The sequence below is a fragment of the Muntiacus reevesi genome, chromosome 7 (genome assembly GCF_963930625.1).
Source record: "Muntiacus reevesi chromosome 7, mMunRee1.1, whole genome shotgun sequence".
Classification (NCBI taxonomy): Eukaryota; Metazoa; Chordata; class Mammalia; order Artiodactyla; family Cervidae; genus Muntiacus; species Muntiacus reevesi.
The window spans coordinates 59,164,242-59,184,855 of NC_089255.1; the positions used below are offsets into that span (position 1 = coordinate 59,164,242).

At 38.0% G+C, this 20,614-nt stretch overlaps 1 protein-coding gene across 2 annotated transcripts in view; it reads left to right on the forward strand.

Moving 5' to 3' along the window:
- Positions 1 to 20,614, forward strand: part of SHC4 (SHC adaptor protein 4) — a 124,539-nt gene that overhangs the window by 58,631 nt on the left and 45,294 nt on the right. For both annotated transcript variants that reach the window (XM_065940497.1, XM_065940498.1), the window contains exons 4-5: positions 11,516 to 11,579; positions 16,033 to 16,152. In XM_065940497.1, the coding sequence (XP_065796569.1) occupies positions 11,516 to 11,579; positions 16,033 to 16,152 (184 nt within the window). The remainder of the gene's footprint in view (positions 1 to 11,515; positions 11,580 to 16,032; positions 16,153 to 20,614) is intronic.

Sequence of the window (20,614 nt, forward strand, 5' to 3'; positions counted from 1 at the left end):
GCGACCCTGTGGACTGCAGCCTGCCTGGCTTCTCTGTCCATGGAATTCTCCAAGCAAGAATACGAAGTGGACTGCCATGCCCTTCTCCAGCTCTCGTATATTGGGAAGGGCAATTACTGGGAGGAGGAAAAAGTAGCTTGTAAAATGGCAGTAGTAAATGCAGTAAAAAATAGATTCCTACCTCAAAGGGAAAAGAAGACAATAGATCAATTTCTTTCAATACCTTAAAAAAAAAGATTAGGTATGTTTAAATCATGCCCCAAGTACTCCACTAAAATTTAAGGTTTTCAGAATTGTTAAATCAAAATGTTGTTATTAATTTTTTAACATAATTCAATTGACCTGTATGTTGATGCAGTGTTCGGGTATTTCAAGAAACATTGAGGCTACATGTGTAGGTATTGTGTATTTTTTGTAGTTTTTATGGGATGCAGGGCATTATTCTAGTATTTTAGGTATTTGTAGAGGTTTATAAAATGGTCACTAGTTTTGTTAATTCTCTTTACACTATCTACCCTTTGTCAGGAATGAAACTTCCAATTATAATGTTTTTTTCCATGGAAAATATCCATTTTATGAAATTGTTTCTAAAAATATGTTGCAGCTGAAATCAGAACCTGCTAATTTATCCATATGAATCTACGGAAACTTACAGATGTGCATATATTATCATATGAACACATATGCACTGTTCCTCTAACAGGCAGTATACACATATTCACTGATCTAAGTGAGACTAGTTAGCTGTCTGTCCATATCTAAGTATGGATTTTAGTGGATAGCCTTAAGTGTTTGAGGAGAAACAGATTAATTTAGAGCTTAAAATGCATGAATGTTAAAGTGTATGCATTTGGGGGCGACCTCAGTATTTTTAGCTTCAATTGCTAAATGAAATAACTTTTTCCGATGATTTTTTTTTCCCTCAAGCCTTCCTTACTGTGCAGAGCCAGTTGAGAATGTATTCTGGTATCTCCCTTTTTGGCCCTTTTTGGTTTCCTGTAAAAGTCAGTACTGAATGTTTGTAATACCCCAAGCATATTCCAGTATATTCTGGGTAATTGTCTCCAGGACCAAGAAACTGGGTTTCTAATTTAGATTTTGATGGATACACTGGTCATTTCCTGGTCTGAATCATTTAACAATGCAAGTAGAATAGGCCTTTGTACCTTTGCTCCTAGAAACACCAGTGCTGCAGTTGCATAGGAGCCTCCTGAGAAAGCTTAGCGTGGGCCTCAGAGTGTGTCTGGCTAAGAAGGGGTTGGGTCCCTATCCTTTTCCAGTGGGGCAGTCAATCACAAGGGCTCCATCATCCATCATCTTTGGGCCTTGAGATTCTCCCTGAAAGCCTAGTGTATGGAATTTGGCCTGGATTCAAGATACCATATATCCAGAAAAATCAAAGATACAGTTGCTTTTAGGAAGTGAGCTAGATGGAAAGCACTAAAAGTTCATTAAAAAGTAATCTCAGCCTGACTTTTCTTTGATGAAAAGAAGGCTTTGTGGTCAAAGGAAATGCTAGACACTTGGCAGTCTTTCCACCTGCCAGTCAGACTTGTTCCATTTCTTATCAGGATTCTCCTTAGGAAAACTGTGAAATGCCTAATGGAACAAATGCAGGTTCTGACCCATTTCCTTAAATATGGGTTGGAGCTTATGAGAGCTGCACCTCCTCTAGGAAAATGTGCATTTGCATGCATGTTTGAACAAAAAAGGATATTTCACTATTAGCTATGACAATGCAGATTTTTAAAAAGGAAAGATATCTTATAGTTAAGTGTTTGTGCCAAAGTAAAGGGGCATAATTCTATCTAGAAACAGATGCTGAGATGGAGAGTTAAATGCAAAAGGTATACTGGGAGAATTCTTAAGATCAACACATAGAGGAGTGAGGATTTCAGGTCTGGACATGGTGGAAGACCTGAATAGTGATGCTATCAGTGATAGCATCTCAACAAATAGTGATGCTATCTCAACGAAGCCCTCAGCATATCTCCTGGGTGCAGAGACCAGGCCTTTGAACACCATACTGATTTGTCATGTCATGTCATGGCATGTCATTTGTCATGCCTCTTGGGAGGAACATGTTTATGGGCAAGGTAGCTAAAGGAGAAGACAAGTTCTGGGTAAGGAACTTGGCTGTGAGACATGAGCAGTGAACATTCCCACAACCAGGGTAGTGAGTACTTCTGTTCTGAAGGGGGATCTGGGTTGTACAAGGGGACAAGGATCATACTTTGTTTCAGTGCCATAGAGCTGTCTAAACATTTACATACTGAACATTCAGAATGTCCAAGGCAGCCCGCTAGGTGCCATGGAGGCATCTAAAGAAAATCAAGTAGGCATTCTGCCTTTATAGAAACTTGGACTATCTGTTGCTGTATGTATAACAGACATAATTGAGCCTCTTCTATAACATGTTTTCTGTATAATTCCAGTTATAACCAGAGAGTATGCTGTTGGGTACTAGACATTGTAAAAAGCAGTTTAGACCCAGTTCTCAAAGCAGATAGACATTTTAAGGATAAAGCAAGAATTATGGACAACATTTTTTGAGGCATTGCTCAAAGCACTATCATTATTCCCACTTTATGAATTTAAGAAACTGAGACATAGAAAGATTTAAAAATGTGTTCAGTGTCACAGAGATTATAGGAGACTGTTAAATTTTGAATTCTGGCTGTTGATTGCAGAGCTCACTCAACCAGCCCTTTTTTTTTAAATTATCATAGAAGAGTTGTAGATAAATTAGAATCCTCCACTTTTCCCCCTGTTAACATTTATAGTAATTTTGCACTTTGTTTATTTATGTATCTTCTCCAAGCACTTTGTTCTGTGTCATGTACAAGATATCATGTTACTTAATGAAACTTAGTTGATATAAAAAGAAGAAGGATTTCGGTTCCCCTCTCCTTTCATTGAATGCTGGTAGGAGAGACAAAGAATGGAAGGTGATAATCGCTGGGAAGACCCAGAGGGATGGGATGGAGAGGGAGGTGGGAGGGGGGATCGGGATGGGGAACACATGTAAATCCATGGCTGATTCATGTCAATGTATGGCAAAAACCACTACAATACTGTAAAGTAATTAGCCTCCAACTAATAAAAAAAAATAGGGAAAAAAAAGAAAAAAACCCAACAGTTTGTAAAAGCAGTTCCATAATCCTTATGTTTATATAGTAGTAAACTCATCTCATAAAACCCAGCTACCTGTACCAACATACTGAGCAAGACCGAGGCCAGGTACATATAAACAATCTGTCTGTGATGATTAAAAGGTTGTGTTGTAATAGGTTTTCTGCCACATACAAGCAAATAGCTGATTGTGCTTCCATGGCCTCTTACATTCATTTCTGGTTAGCTCCAGAAGAAGGCTCAGCAAACCACCTGCTACCTGATTTTGATTTTGCCATATTTTGAGCCAAGAATGGTTTTTGACTTTTTAGAAATGATTGGAGTGGGGGATCAAAAGAAGAATATTTTGTGACTTGTGGAAGTTATATGAAATTCACATTTGTGTCCGTTTTAAGTATTTTTGGCACTCAAGCATGCCCATTCACTTATGTGTTGTCTGTAGCTGCTTTTTCAGCGGCAACTGCAGGGCTGTGTTGTTGTGACAGTCTATATGTCTCACAAAGCCTAGCAGTTTTTACTCTCTGGCCGTGGACAAAAAAAGGCATGCTGGTTACTGCTATGAAGAGATTCTCAACCTGACTCAGCTCTATTGGAAACACTTGAGGGAGCTTTTAAAACTCCCAATCCTCAAGTCCCCCCTCACCCACTAAATCAGAATGTCTGGAGATGAGACCCAGTCATCAGGATTTGTTAAAGCTCCCCCGTGTTTCCCCAGTGTGCAGCCAAGGTTGCGAACCACTGCCTAGAACATGAATACATTTCGAGGGGCAGATGGATTAGACCTCTCAACATCCAGGCTGCCAGATAGGGGAGAGAATGCAGGTCACTTATCACCACCCATGTGTGCAGGGGATCATGGGAACAAAGACATTCAGGGTTTTCAGATACCCTCTGATGAAAGCCTTTCCCGTGAGAAGAGTAGAGATATAGAGGACAGAGGGGAGAGGAGAAGATTATACTAAATATCTATCCTAGCACATTGACTGACTAAATTGGATACAAATTTCCCCCCAAATGGAACATAATTAAATGCGTAGCCTTCCCCACCATAGCTGCCTGGAGCAAGTGACCTAATTCCTTACTGTCCACTAACACAGCCGTCTGGGTGAAGCTGCGGAGCACCAAATCAGGCACCCTGTGCAGTGAGTTCAAGTAGAAGTTCTAGTCTACTGTGTGGTCCTTGAGCTGATCTCCTTTAGAATCACCTGGGAGGCTGTTAACCTGTGCATACCTATAAAATCAAAATCCCAAGAACAGTCCCAGGAATCTGCATTTTTAACCAGCAAGACAGTTAATTCTTAAGAACTTGGAAGTTTGATCACCACTTACCTAAATGGTTATCTCAGTGAATTCTTAGCTGATATGCAGGCCAAAGTTGTCCCACCAGTGGACCCAACTGGCTAGGCCAGTTACTGATTCCTTCTAGAGGCACACACACACATTTTTGAAAAATGGACTTACCAGATAAAATCTATAGTATATATACCAAATAGCCCATAAAACACTGAGAGTTATTTTTTTAAACAGTGCTGGGAGTTGTACACTCATGTTACCCATTACGGTCTTGCTCAACATTATAGATACCTCTATGGCAAACTGTTTCAAGTATCTTAAATGGCACCAAATTTTTCTTTTATGAAGATAAGCCTATTTTTGGAAGTAGATAAGCATCATTTGGAATGAAATACGATGAGTAAAGTGGGTGACTATGTTGAATCTGTTTTGGTTTTTTTAAATTCATTAAAAAAATTTCTTAGGTGACCACGCTATATGATCAGTGTGCTCTTTAACTTCAAAAGACATGCCTTAATAATAATTTAGACTATTTTGTCTAAAACAAGATGGTTTTAGTTTATTACAAAGTAAAGGAGAACAGTCTTTTGGATTTACCAAATCCAGTGTGTGTTGTGTGAAATCAGCCCCATATCTCATTTTGTATTTGAAAATGTATAAACCACATTGCATTTTGAAACATGTGCTTCTTTTACGAGAAATCATTGTGGGGATAGAAGAAGATCAGTGCTTCATTTCTGTTTACTGGGGGGAGACTTGCAGGGGAGGTGCCACCGTGGAGACGAGATGGTCTTTCAACTTCATTAAAGTACAATTCATGGGTTAACTTTTGCATCAGAGCCAAAGGGCAGAATAGACAGAACAACCTGTGTTCTGTGATGGCTTGGGCTGGGTAGAATTGCAAATGTACTTTATAATCAGATTTTGAATAGAATTCAGGTTGAACAGAATGGTGAGATAAGTCCGAAAAGGGGCAGTCCTAAAAGGTTTGTGACCATCCTGGGACCCAAAGTGCCTGCTTCCAAAATGAAAGGATATATTTTATGGGCAGCATCAACCGTCCCAGAGTGCGTGGGCAATGCCCTTGATAATAACACAAAGGGAGTTTGAAGTTTTCCATTTTCTGCTGGTCTAGGGTCATTGACTGCACTCATTGTGTGCTTATCACCATGGAGGCAGGCTCATGTTCTAAAGTGTCCTGTCTGAGGCTTGCATATATTCTTGGAGGTCTTTAATTTCACCAAGCTGAACAAAATTGAACACATAGATCACTGAGCTTTGATGTTCTGAAGGTAAAGATTTCAAAAAAGCAGGTACTAGTTTCCCTAGAATGATTGGAACAACATAAAACTAACCTGATGTGGAGTCTGAGTTACAGTCCTCACATTCATCAATAGGAAGGCGGCTTGAGACATTCAGGTGACAACTTGTCCCTTCACATTATTAACTGATTCACTTAAAGATTCATGTTGGAAATGAAAAGTAAGGGAAAATCCCTTGTGACTTTGTTCTACTTACATATTTTTGAATTCCTTTTTTGGAAAGGCTCTTTCGGGGAATAAAAGTTATTCTCATTTCCATTGGTTTGGACAAAAAGGAACTCTGTGTGTGTGTGTGTGTGTGTGTGTGTGTGTGTGTGTGTGTGTGTGTGTGTTGGGAGATGGGGAGAGTTGCCTTTAACTGCTTTCCTGGGCCATTTGCCTGGTTTCATGTGACACATTTTCTGGTTTTCCTATTTACTGAAGAACTGCCTTTTGACATTCACTAGAAACAATCTGTCCCACAGGCTCCCACCCTCCCTTAAATGCTCCACTTTGTCTTGGATTATGATATTGCCTTCCAAATTAAAAAGCAAAAACAAAAACAAAAATACAGAATGATTGGGCAACATTGCTTTCAGAGGAGCTTAACTGTTTAAGGGTTAAAGACATGGAAAAATTATAACCTTAGTACTGTAGTGGCCAGGGGTTGATGAAGAAAGGTAGCTTTGTTTGGGTGGTGTTTGGGCTCTGTTAAAACAGACAAAATATCTTTTTTCGGTCTTATGGCGTAGGCAGGATTTTATATGCTTAAAAGCAAATCTTCAACTGCATTCTCATTCTCTTACATCAGCCTGCTTCTCCCCTTCCCTCTCATGTGGCAAAACAATAAACAAAGTGACCACTGTTGGTTCTCTGGGTCTCTCTCTCTCTCTTTCTAGTACAGGCTCCCAGGATGGAAATCTTTAGCCATTTAAACTCTGAAAAGTCCTGCTCCTCTAAGAGAGGACGTTTGCTGAATGTTTGCTTGCTGGAGAGTGTCCCATGGTTGTCAGCTTCCAAGGGGTTATGCAGAAATGCAGGCTGCTTGGGCAGCTGGGGTGGTGGCACCCTCATCCTGGGAGGAATCCCTGCCTCGGGATCTCTGTTTTCTTTTTCCTCAGCATGTGTAAAGTCAGCGCTTTAGGTTGCAGGGAGTGGCAAGAATGCCAGAAAAGCATTGAAAGTACTATTTGTTCTTGAAAATGTTACAGTTAATCTCTTGGTCCCAGTCTAAGGGGAAGAAAAGATCTTTGAGAAGAAAGGCAACGAAAAGCAAGCACATATGTGCCTTCTCTGACTGGGGTTTCAGATTTGTTAATACTGATGTAAGCAAAGAAAACAGTTTGAGTGGTTTAAAGCAGTGGTTTTTAACCTGTGTTCTGTGGGTTCCCAAGAGGCCCACAGATGGTTTTCCAGTGGTGATACTGAGGGGCGAGAGTTGGGGAGTTGGACCCTCTAAAATTGAATAGAAATATTTGCGCAAATAGGCCTTTGTTGGAGAGAGATCTATTAATCCTCTTTAAAGTAAAAAAAAAAAATTAATTATTTTTGGCAGTTCTTTTTTTCTATTATGATAAAATCACATAACATAAAACTTACCATCGTGATTACCATTTTAAAGTGTATTGTTCAGTGGTATTAAGTACATTCACACTGATGTACAGCCATCATCACCATCCATTCCCCTAATTCTTTTCATCTTGTAAATCTAAAGCTCTGTCTCTATTAAACAATAACTCCCCATTCTCCCCCAGCCCCTGGCAATCACCATTCTCCTTTCCATGATTTTGACTACTGCAAGTAAGTGAAATCATGCAGTATCTGCCTATTTGTGACTATCTTATTTAACTTCTCATAATACCCTCAACATTCATCATGTTGTAGCATGTGTCAGAATTTCCTTTCTTTGTAAGCCTGAATAATATTCCATTGTATGTATGTACCACATTTTGCTTATCCATTCATCTGTAGATGGATACTTGGGTTGTTTCCATGGTTTAGCTATTGTGAATAATGCTATGAATGTGGGTGTACAGTATAACTATTTTTTTAAAAGCAAGTTCATAAGCACAGGTTTCCCCTTTTTTCTTTTGAGTTGTGTATTAAGAGATGCAGAATCTGTGAAGTGTCTGGTGTCTCAGCTGACTTTAAAGTTCTGAGTGAGTGTGCTTTGCACACACGTGTGTTCTTCCCCCGAGGGCTAGGCTCTGGATGCTGTTATTATCCCTAAGGAGATAATAAGCCAGTGTATAGAAAACAAAGGGCTGGGACAGCAAGGGACTGGGGCATCCTCATGAGCCTTCTCCAGAGCTGACTGCCATCACTTTGCCTCATTCCGTTGGCGGGTTACCACAGCTATACTGCATAAAGGAACCACTTTCTATGTTGGGGAGCGAGCAGAGGAAGGGCCAATATATTTCTCCTCCTAGTCCCCAAAGCCTAGAACTCTCCCCTTTTCATGAAGCTGGCAATATGGTGCCTCCAACGGTGAGTCTGCGTTTCTAAGTCAGACTTGGATTTGAATTCTGTCTCTCCCACTATCTGCTGAATTATTTAGAGGCAGTTATTAACATTCTTTGAACTTTAATTTCCTCATTTGTAAAATGGGGATAAAATATTTACCTTGAAATAATATTATTAAGACTAAATGAGATGATGTCCATAAGGTGCTTAGAGCTGAACCTGACATATAAATAGGATGCCTCTTCATTAAAACTTGAACTCTCTGCTAGAAATCTAAAGATAGAGATTTCTAATGTGAAAACATTGCTAAATCTTGGCAAGAGTTTTTTCTTTGTGAAACTTTGGAGAGTGAAAATCAGCAAGTCTACCAAATAAACTGAAAAGAAAAATCTGGTCTTAGTGACTATAAAGATGGAGGCATTAAAGGGTAAGCTGGGAGGGGAACAATGAGAAATAAAGGTCTGTTATTATCTAACATGAACACTCTCTGACCTCTGCAGTTGTTGGCAAAAGAGAGACAGGCTGTGTCACTCCATAGGGACATTGTTGACATGCCCTCACATCGCCACAAAACAGGAGCAAAACTCCTGCTGAGGAACTAACTTGCATTCTTTTGAATATTTTAAAAGATTATAATCAACTGAATGATGAAGAAAAACAAAACACTGTTTACATCTAAACATCAATAGAATATAAAACAGGAAACAGCAAGTCACACACATAAAAAAAAATCTCTAAACCAAGTTACTATTTAATGCTTTTTCTATGTCCCTGTTTATACAAGATTAATTTTATATAGCTGCTACCAATGTGCATATGCTATTCTAAGTTCTTTTTTCCCATTAATTTATATAGATTCCCTCCATATTTCTGTAGTCCTAATATTTAACATTGCAAGTGGTAATATTTATGTTGATTTGTTTTATGTTGGTTTTTTTTTTTTTACTCTAAAATGAATGTTTCTTTTACATAACTACTCAATGCTGTTTGAATGAAAATTCCTCTTTCCTTGTCAAAAACTCTGATAAATATTATGACATTTGTCATCTTTTATATTAATACTAAGTAAGGCCATCAGCGGTGGATAAATATACCTGAAGTGGGATTATTCCCTTTTTTCTGTCAATACTGGCCTTGTAGTTTTCTTTCTGTGTGTGAAATTAATGAGAGGGGAGCAAGTATCTTACAGTTGTTCAGTTTTTAGTTTTAAAATGTTAACATTTTCCTGTTTTTAAAACCGAATTATTTCTAACCCCTTTCATGTAAATTACCTAATCAGGAAGTTGGCAAATTATGGTCCTTGGTTGAATATGGCCAGCTACCTGTTTTTAGAAATAAAGTTATTGGAATAGCTGTGTTCATCTGTTTGCATGTTGTCTATTGCTGCTCTTAATGGCTGAGTTCAGTCTTTGCAACAGAACAAAATCTAAAATATTTACTATCTGGCTTTATTCAGAAAACATTTTCAGACTCTAATCCCATCTCTTAGCTCTTACTCATTCTTGTTGCTACCACACTTTGTGCTCCTGCAATATCAAAGTACTGTAGCTCTTTATAATACTGTATTATAATATATATAATAATATAGTACTGTATAATTCTTTATATTTGAGTATCTTTACACATGCTCTTCCCTCTGTCTGAATTTTCCCAACTCCACCCTGCCAGGAAGGCTCACCCTTCCAAACTCTTCTTGAGGGGTGCTCATCCTATAAAGTATTCCCTTTATCCAAAATCACAACTTTACTTTTTGTTAGACGTTATTGACAGTTGGAATGAGAATCGAGAAAACAGTGCCTGGGAAAGCACTTCATAAAACTTGTAAAAGTTACTACTTCTGATAATAGCTGTTGTTATACTTGGCAACATCAGTGTCCACTTTTGTTTATACTTTTATTTCAACCCATTTACAGGGAGCTTTTTAGACCAAAGTACCCCAACTGGCTCCCACGGAGTACAGGATCTAAGATAAGAACACCTTTCCCATAATCCTTCTTTGTTAAATACCAACAACAAGGATGCCAGGTCTAGCTATTTAGGCAATGCTGTAGGCTGATTCAGATCAATTAGATGTGTCTCATCAATTACTGACTAACACTAAGATAACTCAAACCATCAGCCCGCCAACCAAACAAAAGAGCCCAGCTCTCAGAGTTGTCTTGCTTGACTCCAGAGAACAAGGTTGGAATCCTGGAGAAAGAATAAATATGCTAAATCAAAAAGCTGCTTTATACATTTGTTGCAGATAATTATGTTGAGTACATAGCTCTGCACTACTACATGTATAGAGCTATATATAGATCTCTATTTTTTGTCTATCTAATGCATATTTATTTTTAATGGATCTGCATTCCTTTCTCTGCATCTCCCTTCCTTTGAAAATCAAAACATCACATAGAAAATATTTTCATGAAATCTAATATATATAAAAACTGTAATAATGTGTGTGTGTGTACTAATTTAATGATGATGTCCAGTGGATCCGGAAGGAGCTTAGAGATTTCCATTTGCTTTGTGAAAAGTTTAATATGTGTGTTGAAAGCCACAGGCGAAGGTTCAGATTACTCCAAGTGAAAGCTCGGGTGGTTCTGAATGCTGAGTCCCAGAGACAAAAGCTCTTAGTTATAACTGCATTTCTGGAGAGGAGGGCGCCAGTGCATTCACCACTTCCATTAAGGAGCAACTACCTCTTTTAGTGGTGCTTTTCTCTCAGGAAGTGCAATATATAGTAAGGGAAGAAAAATAAGCAAAGGAGGAAATTTGCTATTGATTTTCTTTTCTTCTGTGAAATTACATGAAAGCTCAATGACTTGTAGCAGTAACTTAGTCAATAAGGTTCCATTTGAGACCACCTTGAAGTTTAATTCTCTCCCAATCCTTTTAAACTTCCTCTAGTGTTGGATTCTTTTGTATTTAATTGTTTTTAGTGATGAGATGCTATGAAGCTTTTTATTCACAACACCACAGGGGATTTTGCTAAAGATAAAACTGTGAAATATTCCTAGATGGTAAAGTCCCATCTATCCTTTTTGGTTAGAAATCAACAGTGCTGAAAACCAACCTTGAAAACCCAAGGGAAATAGACAATGAAGGTGAATATAAGACATAAAGCAATTTTTCAGTATTAGAGAGTTGCTGGATCTTCTTGGATTTAAGCTGTGGTGAAAATAAGCTCAGTGTTCCCCTGTGGAGTGGAGGAGGCCCTTTATGTCAGACTCACCATTATCTGAGTGTACATTTTGGTCATAACAACTTGCTAACGTTTACTGAACATTTACTATGTACTTGATAGTTTGCTGAGTCTTTATATGGTTTCTGTTCTATAGGGAAGCAATAAGTCGCCTGTGTGAAGCTGTCCCTGGGGCAAATGGAGCCATTAAAAAGCGAAAGGTAAATAAATAATGGTGTGGGTTTTTTGTTTTATATTTCCCTAACAATGGGAAAGAAAGATAATATTGAAATAGTTGTTTGTTCATTCCACCACATGACCTAAGGTCCAGAATAGGCTTGATTAGCTGGCATGCTATCTGAGATGCCCTCAAAGTTGCTCTTCTCCTTCAAATTTTCTGACTTGCCAGATATTGTCTGAAATGGTGATGCCTGGAAGGACAGAGTGGAGAAAGCACCTCAGTCTTTCCAAGTTAGAAAAAATCTGGTTGCAGGGCTGGGTCTTTATTTACCTTTGAGCAGGGCATCTAATCTCTGAAAGAAATTTCATTTTTGTTTCTGTAAAGTTAAGCTGTTGACAAAATGACCAGTTTGGGTACCTTCCAATTTCAATATGTTATAATGTATGTATTCTGCATCTTAACAAATTAGGCTTTTAAGACTCCATGGCCTATTTTCAAGTGGAAACATGGGTGCTGGTAGCAGTAAGATAGTAAATGGGTAGAAGGAGCTTTTTATGCTGAAAGAAAGCACAAGACTCGATATTAGACTTGGATTTAAACCCTGTCTCTGCCTCTAGTAACTGTGTGACCTTAAACAAGTCATTTCACCTTTTGGATCCTTGGCTTCCTCATCTATGAAATGGGAGAAAATAGCACATACTTTATAGAGTTAGGTAAGAATTAAATGAAGTGATGTGTCTATCACAGTGCCTCACATGGTGTCTGGGTTACATTAAGCTTTCAATGATAATGGTAAGTAGTTTTATTGTATTAGCACATTACCGACCAGGAATTTTTGCAGAAACGAATGCCTGCGGCCAGTGATTTGTTATGTGACTGAATAATGAAACACTCTGGTCAATCATGTTTGGGTAACAAAAGATGTATTAATACGTCTCTGCCAATTATGTATTAAGTTATTAAACCAGAATAGTTGCTTCGAAGTGCAAAGGAGAGATTCAAAGGCTCTTAAGATAGCTATATTAGTTATAGAACTGTAGATTAAGAGAGGAAGGATTTTTAGAGATCTCCCAAGAAAAACCCTCTCACTTTGCTAGCTTCTAAACTATGGCGCAAAGAGACTTGCCTTGAGTTACTAGAATGATCAAGGTCAGTGCCAGCTGTCAAAGCCAGGTTTTCAGTCTCAGATTAGTGCTCTATTACCATACCACCCTGTCTCTCTCTTTTTTTTTTGGCCACCCCACAAGGCATTTGGGGTCCTAGTTCCCAGACCAGGGATCAATCACATGCCCCTTGCCTTGGAAGCATGGAGTCTTATCCACTTGATCATCAGGGAAATCCACGCCTTGTATTTTTATCATTGCTCGTTATTTTTTAAGGCTGAATTCATTGTCACCCAGAGTGACTCAAGTGAGCCACCATAGTACAGGAAACTTTGATGAATGGCCCTTGAATTCTATTAGAACTACCATTAGTAGTTTCTTTGACAGAACACATGATCTGTGTATAGCCTCTAACCTCCTCCTGCCTCTCATAACCTCCTCAAATAGGAGGTTGTGACTGGATGATCCCAACAAACAGTCTTATTCACTTAAGACTTTCTCATTTCAGGATTAGTGGGAGTCCACACTGAAAAACAAAATAAAGCAAACCAGGCTGTCATCTTTCCAGAAAGTAAACATGTAAAGAAGAAAGAGAAATTATTGAGTTAATTCCTCGATAGCTAGATTTGTACATTATGTGCATGTGCACTCATTGTGGCCAACTTTTTGCAATCCTGTGGGCTGTAGCCTGCCAGGCTCCTCTGTCCATGGGATTTCCCAGGCAAGAATACTGGAGTGCGTTGCCATTTCCTACTCCTGAGGATTTATTGAGTACTTAATACATGCCAGGTGCTCTTCTATGCACTTTATATTTTTAATATTCTTTTCTTCACAATTTGAAAAATTGTGTTAAAGTACACATAACATTTACCATTGTAACCATTTCTAAGTGTATAATTCAGTGAATACATTCATATTGTTGCTTAATCATCACCCCGGTCTATCTGCATTACTCTTTTTTTTTTTTTATTAAGAAAGAAAATCCTTTATTTGAATAACAGAATATATTTAGAATTGCTTGCTTCTAAAAAAGCCCATTTCCCCCAAGCCTTCACTTTGTAATTTCATATTTAGCAATGAAGTTATTTTACACAATCTAATTAAACAATATCATGGGAATAAGTCCATAACTCTTTTTTTATCTTGTAAAACAGAAAGTCTATACCCATTAAACAGTAAATTTCCATCCCTCCCCCTCTCCAGCCCCTGGCAACCACCATTCTACTTTCTGTCTCTATGATTATGACTACTCTAATTATCTCATATAAGTGGAGTCATGCAGTGTCATATTGTGATAGGCTTATTTCACATTACCTTACATAATGTCCTCATGGTACGTCCATGCTGTAGCATATGTCAAAATTTCCCTCCTAATTAAGACTGAATAATATTTCATTGTATGTATATATCACATTTTGCTTATCCATTTATCTGTTGATGGACACTTGGGTTACTTCCATGTTTTAACAATTGTGAATAATGCTGCTATGAACATGGATGCACAAATATCTCTTTAAGTCCTTGCTTTTAGTTCTTTTAGATATATAATAAGAAGCAGAATTGCTAGCTGCTGCTGCTGCTGCTAAGTCGCTTCAGTCGTGTCCAACTCTGTGCGACCCCATAGACGGCAGCCCACCAGGCTCCCCTGTCCCTGGGATTCTCCAGACAAGAACCCTGGAGTGGGTTGCCATTTCCTTCTCCAATGCAGGAAAGTGAAAAGCGAAAGGGAAGTCGCTCAGTCGTGTCCAACTCTTCGCGACCCCATGGACCGCGAAGCCTACCAGGCTCCTCGGTCCATGGGATTTTCCAGGCAAGAGTACTGGAGAGAATTGCTAGATCATATGGTAATTCCAGTTTTAGTGTTTTGAGGAGCTGCTACCCTCAATAAGCTGTTGTACCATTGTACATTTCTACTAATAGTGCACAAGGGTTTCAATTTCTTCACATCCTTGCTAGCACTTGTTATTTTCTCTTCCTTCCTCCCCTCCCTTCCTTCCTTCTTTCCCTTCCTTCTCCCTCCCTCCTTCCTCTCATCTATCCCTCCCTCCCTCCCCTTTCTTGCTTGCTTGCTTTCTAGTATTCCTTACATCCTTCCTTCTTTCCCTTCCTTCTCCCTCCCTCCCTCCTTTCATCTATCCCTCTCTCCCTCCCCTTTTTTCTTGCTTGCTTTCTTGCCTTCCTTCCTTCTGACTGGTTATAGGTCTACCCAGATTTTCTATTTCTTTGTGATTTAGTCTTTGTAGGTTTTATGTTTCTAGAAATTTGTCCATTTCATCTCAGTAATCCGATGTGTTGACATACAGTTGTTCATAGTATTCCCTTACAGTCCTTTTACTTCCATAGAATTGGCAGGATAGTCCTCTCTTTCATTTCTGATCTTTCTAATTTGCCTTCTCTTTTTTCTTTTCTTAACTTATTTAGCTAAAGGTTTGTCAGTTTGGTTGATCTTTTTGAAGAACCAACTTTTGGTTTCTTTGCTTTTCCGTATTGATTTTCTAGTCTCTATATCGTTTATCTCTGCTCTAATCTTTGTTAATTCTTGCCTTCTGCCAACTTTGGGTTTAATCTATAAACTTTTTTGATTTCTTTAAATTGTAAATTTAGGTTGGTTTAAAATTTTTTGTTGAAGTGTAGCTGAAATACAATATTGTGTTTGTTTCAGCTGTACAGCACAGTAATTCAGTTATACATGTGTGTGTATATTTATATTTCTCCTTCAGATTCTCTTCCCTTATAGATTATTGCAAGATATTGAGTATAGTTTCCTGTGCTTTAAACAGTAGGTCCTTGTTGGTTATCTGTTTTCTAGATAGTAGTATATATGTTACTCCACATCTCCTAATTTGTCCCTCCTCCCACTCTCTAAGTTAGGTTGTTGATTTGAGATCTTTCTTTCTTAGTGTGTGTTTATACCTATAAATTATAATTTGTAATGTTATAGTTATAAAAGCACCTCTTTCCCTGTGTTTCATAAGTTTTGGCATGTTGTGTTTTTTGTACTGTTTTAATCATCACAAAAAAACCTAAGCAGCAACTTTTTCTCTTTTTTTTAGATTTGTGATATTCAAAATGACTTGTGAGCTCAGTTAATCCAAACTCTCACGGGAGTTCCTTTTATATAAAGCATACCCCTACTCCCAGCACTTGGGGAGAAGGGAATGTATGAGAAAAGGTCTGAGGGCACAGAATTCATTACTTACTCAAGAGTTTTGCTGCATTTCAATTGAAAAAAAGTTTATATTAAAAAAGCATTCCATCTCACTTGATTTATTTAAAGTAAAATAGAAAGGAAGCGTGTGGGCTTTGTCCCATTTTTAACATTTAAAAGAAATAAATATTCCTTCTGTAACAAAATCTGTAACTTAGAATGTCGTTTTGTTATTTTTAAAGCCTCCAGCTAAGTTCCTATCAACAGTTCTTGGCAAAAGTAATCTTCAGTTTTCGGGAATGAATATAAAACTGACCATCTCAACATGCAGTCTCACACTGATGAATCTTGACAACCAACAGGTAAGATTATGAGTGCCATTTATAGTTTAACATATCTTCTGTTTTTCTAGAACAGTCTGGGCATAATAAAAAGAATAAAGGTTCAGACAGTGTGCCTAAAACTTAATAAGACATGGGGTAAAATATCTGCCAAGGATTTATGTGTAACAGTAATTAGAACAACAGTATTATTAAGCCATCACTGGGATATTTAACTGCCTAATACTTGCCCCTACTTAACTGACTTTGTTAATAAGGCACAAAGAACATAGTAAATACCATTTGGAATATACTCAAACCAGTCATTTATTATTATCCAGCACCCTGCCCCAAAGAGAAAGCAATTCCTTCATCAGACCTCACAGACTGTGTGTTGGACTGGGGATGCAGATGAAGGACAGAAGGGTAATGTTAGGGCCAGTGTTCTAGCTAACCAAAATTTAAGCAGAAAACATTTTCTTTGAACCCTTAAGACTGAAAAGCCTTCTTGAATGTTATTGTATAAACAACTTTTTCATCTTTGATGATTTATGATGCTATGGTGTGGCCGAGTTCTCATTGTAAATGTTATTTCTTAAAAAAACAGCATTGCTGAAGCAGATATAAAAGATACACAGTCACTGGGCTAAATGTATACTTTAAACTAGGACATCCTTTGACTTTTTATTTTTTAAATTAAATTCCTTTATGTATGCTAGACTCTAATTTTTCCTTGTCTAATATGTAACGATTTGAATTTCTTAGTATTTAAGGTTCTACTGTATGGAGTGCTGTTGTTCAGGACTCATAGAAGGTTCAATGTGTACTTGGCAGTGAGAAAACATTAAGAGGCTTTGATGTCACATACAGGTAGAAAGCCTGATTCATCACTAACAAGCAAGTTATCTTCCCACTCAATTCTTATCATCAGTGAAATGAGTTCTTATTCATAGAGCTTCTAAGAAGATCTGTTTAGCAACAGAATGTGTCTGTGGGGTTACTTAGAGGATTAAGTAAGATCATGGCTATAAATCACACAGCACAGTGCCCTTACATGGTACCTATTATTTTTTACTCAAACATTCTTCCTTGAGGCCTTTTCATATACTCAGTACTTAGCAGGGAAAGCATATTGTAATATGTAAAATTATAAAATAGTCACTAACATATAAGTACAGTTGTAAACATTTGTATTTCTATTTTCTGGCCAAAAAATTCACTTGTGGTTTTGAGGTTTGCTTTATTTTTTTAATTCAAAAGCAAAATAAAATAACATTGCTTACCCAGTAGTATAAAACACCACAGAGGACAATGTTTAATATGAAATAGTTTAAAATGGACTAATTGGGTCATAATTGGTTATCTAAGAGAGGCATACCATTGGTACCAGACAATAGGACATTTGGGGCTGTCCTTGGAAGATGCAGCCTATCTGGGTGGAAGGCAAAACATTCAGTCTTTCAGGTGCTTTGTCCTCAAGACATTTGTGGATGTAAAATTTGTTTTTGTTTTCACTCATGTGAATGGTACCAGCTCTGGTACCATTGCTTTTTGTTGTATATTATTTCATTGAGTATAGGGTTGTGTTGTGTATGGTGGGGGCATAAGTTATTCTCAAAATCTCTTTTCCCTCCACTACTCTTTTCCAGGTCATTGCAATTACAGCCGATACAATATACCCATAATCTTTTAGGCAAATAGAAGGAGGGACACTGGGCATAGGTGACTTCCACCACCAGTGGTTACAGCAGAGGTATTTTGGGGAGTGACTTCCATCCTTTCTACAATGCTGGTGTGGAATGAGCTGTGTTCAACCCACTGCCAGAGTGGGGACCAAAGTTGGGATCTCACTGATACCAGGCCCAGGGACTGATTTTTAAAAATAGTTTTGAACTATTTTGAAGACCTGGGGAGAATAGCTACGGGGGGTGGGGGGGGTGGATGGAGTTGGGGGTGTGTAAAAAAGATGTGCCACTCTGGATGCTTAAACTCAAGAAGCTTTATAGATCTCATTAAAAGGGCAGCTAAAATGTCCCAGGGATAAAGGCAGCAGAAAAGTGACCATCTGGATGTAGCATGAGAAAATGATTTATTAAATTTTCCTTAAAGAAAAATATCCTTTGAAGTTCTGAGATAAATACAAATGCCCCCCCCCCCAATTCTAAGATATACTTTGGACTGAAATAAAAAACAGCTTCAAATTTATAGATACATTCATACATGACAGAACACTTATGGGTCAGATAGTTCACGTTTATCTTCTGTCACTGAGAACATCAAGAATGTAACCATTTGCTCCCAGAAAATGTCTCACAGAACCTCAGAGGCAGAAAATAAGATTAAACACAGAAACACGCAATGCTTACAATTTTTAAAACTTACATATTTTGAAATGGGAAAAAACATTTTGGAAAAGCAAGTTACAGGGTTTTTTTTTTTAAGTCCTTGTTTTAAAAATTCAAGCAGCGAAGTTCCTTGACATACTTTAATAAGGTTTTTTTTTTTTTTTTCTTTAATAAGGTTTTAAGAAGAAATGTCAGTCTCAGTAGCTCCCATTCTATTTCTTTACTCATTTCTATGCTCCTATCACTGACTCCTTAACAGCTACTGAAACTGAGAAGGGTAATAGATGACAAGGTAAAACAGGCAGAAAATGGAGAAATCTTTTATCTCCAGGAGAGGCAATTCAAATACTAGAGGCCAGGTAGGTAATGCAAACTGTCTGGGTTCATGAAAACACAACGGTGCAAACGGTGATAGATGATGAGTGCCACTTGTCCTCCACAAGTGGGGAGAAAAGCTGGGGAACATTGCAAACAGAATACTTCCCCTGCGTAAGGGCCGATCCCATATGACTATAGATCAAGGGCTGCCAGATCTTCCTCTACTTTGGGCGGGGAAAAGATGGAAATCTGGGAGTTTTACTGCTCTCTATGAATTATGAGATGTTGGTCTTTTAAGAAATTAAAATTATAAGCATGAGCCAAACAAAATAGATCTGTGTCCTCAAAGGGAGCCAATGTGGGACATCTGATAGAAGCAAACATTTACATAAGTATGGATAGACCTAGAAAGCGCTCCACAAATCACACTACACTCAGAAGTTTAACTTCTCTCTTCCCCATTCCTCATCTCCACCTCGCCCTACATCAAACAGGCTTAGAATTTCCCCAGAGCTCCTTTCTTTAGTTTACTTATTTATATAGATGTATATATCTTCATTTGAAGAAGGAAATGGCAACCCACTCCAGTATTCTTGCCTGGAGAATCCCAGGGACAGTGGAGCCTGGTGGGCTGTGACTTATGGGGTCACACAGACTCGGACACAACTGAAGTGACTTAGCAGCAGCATATATCTTCATTAAATTCTCACAATTTATGTTTCATTCCAGTATTCTTATTTTCAATTCAGGACCCTGAGGCAGAGATTAATCTCTTGTTACAGAGCTAGTAAGCACTGGAGCCTAGGTTCAAATTAGGAAGGCTTGGTTTCAGTCTGTGGTAACTGTAATGTTTAAAAATGTTACCCTTCTCTACTTTCAGTAAATATTAACAAGTATTAATGTCAGCGGTCTCTTAAGTTACTGCCTATTTTTAAGATTAACAAACCATCAAGAGGGAGTTATAGTCTTGGTCTTTCTCTCAATGAGCCTTCAAACCTAACAGGGAGTAAAACTGCTCCTCTTGTTCTTGCTCTTGCTCCCTACTCAATTTCTAAGAGAAATAAGAGTAACACTTGTAGTTTGTAGCTATGTTTTTTTCTGAACCTATTTCCTGGCATCTTATCTGGAGATAAATGGAACTAGTCAATTCATATATATTGGTACTTTTCTTTGTCCAGAGTCCTATTAATTCACATCATACAAGCAGTTATCTATCCACAGACTTGTACTGCATCTATAAGCTGTTTGAAAATGCAAAGAAGTGAGCAATGGGAGACCAGCAGGATTAAGACGTAAGTGCCAGTGTTTAACCTCCGTTTTAGTCTTCCCCCATCTATTGCTCCTCTCCAGGCCAAGCTAGTGTCTGAATTATGATCATCCTTGTCAGCCCTGTACTATACAGAAAAGAAGCCCCCTCCCTAAAAGAGAGGATGACTGCAACATAAGTAAGGCTCTGAGTTGTCCTGTTATATTGGATGTATCCTTTACTGCCATAATGCAGCAAAAACATCTGGTACCTTTTTACTAATCTTAAGACATGCTGGTATACTCAGTTTCACTGGGCACAGCCTTCTAATTATATTATTCACATAGAACTTCAGCATCTTACTAACCACTAACCCCTGTGAGATGCTTACTGATCTGGCAGGTTTTCCCAGCTTGGCAAATTCTCTTATAGGAATTTACTAAGTTTAATTTACACCAATTAATGTGTAATCCGGTATTTGAAGTTGGAGCACTTTCCCTTATAAAGTCATTAAATTTAAATCATAAAATGGTTGCAATCATACAATCAAACAATATAGCAAATAAAAGGTAGAATTAGAGAAAGTATGTATACA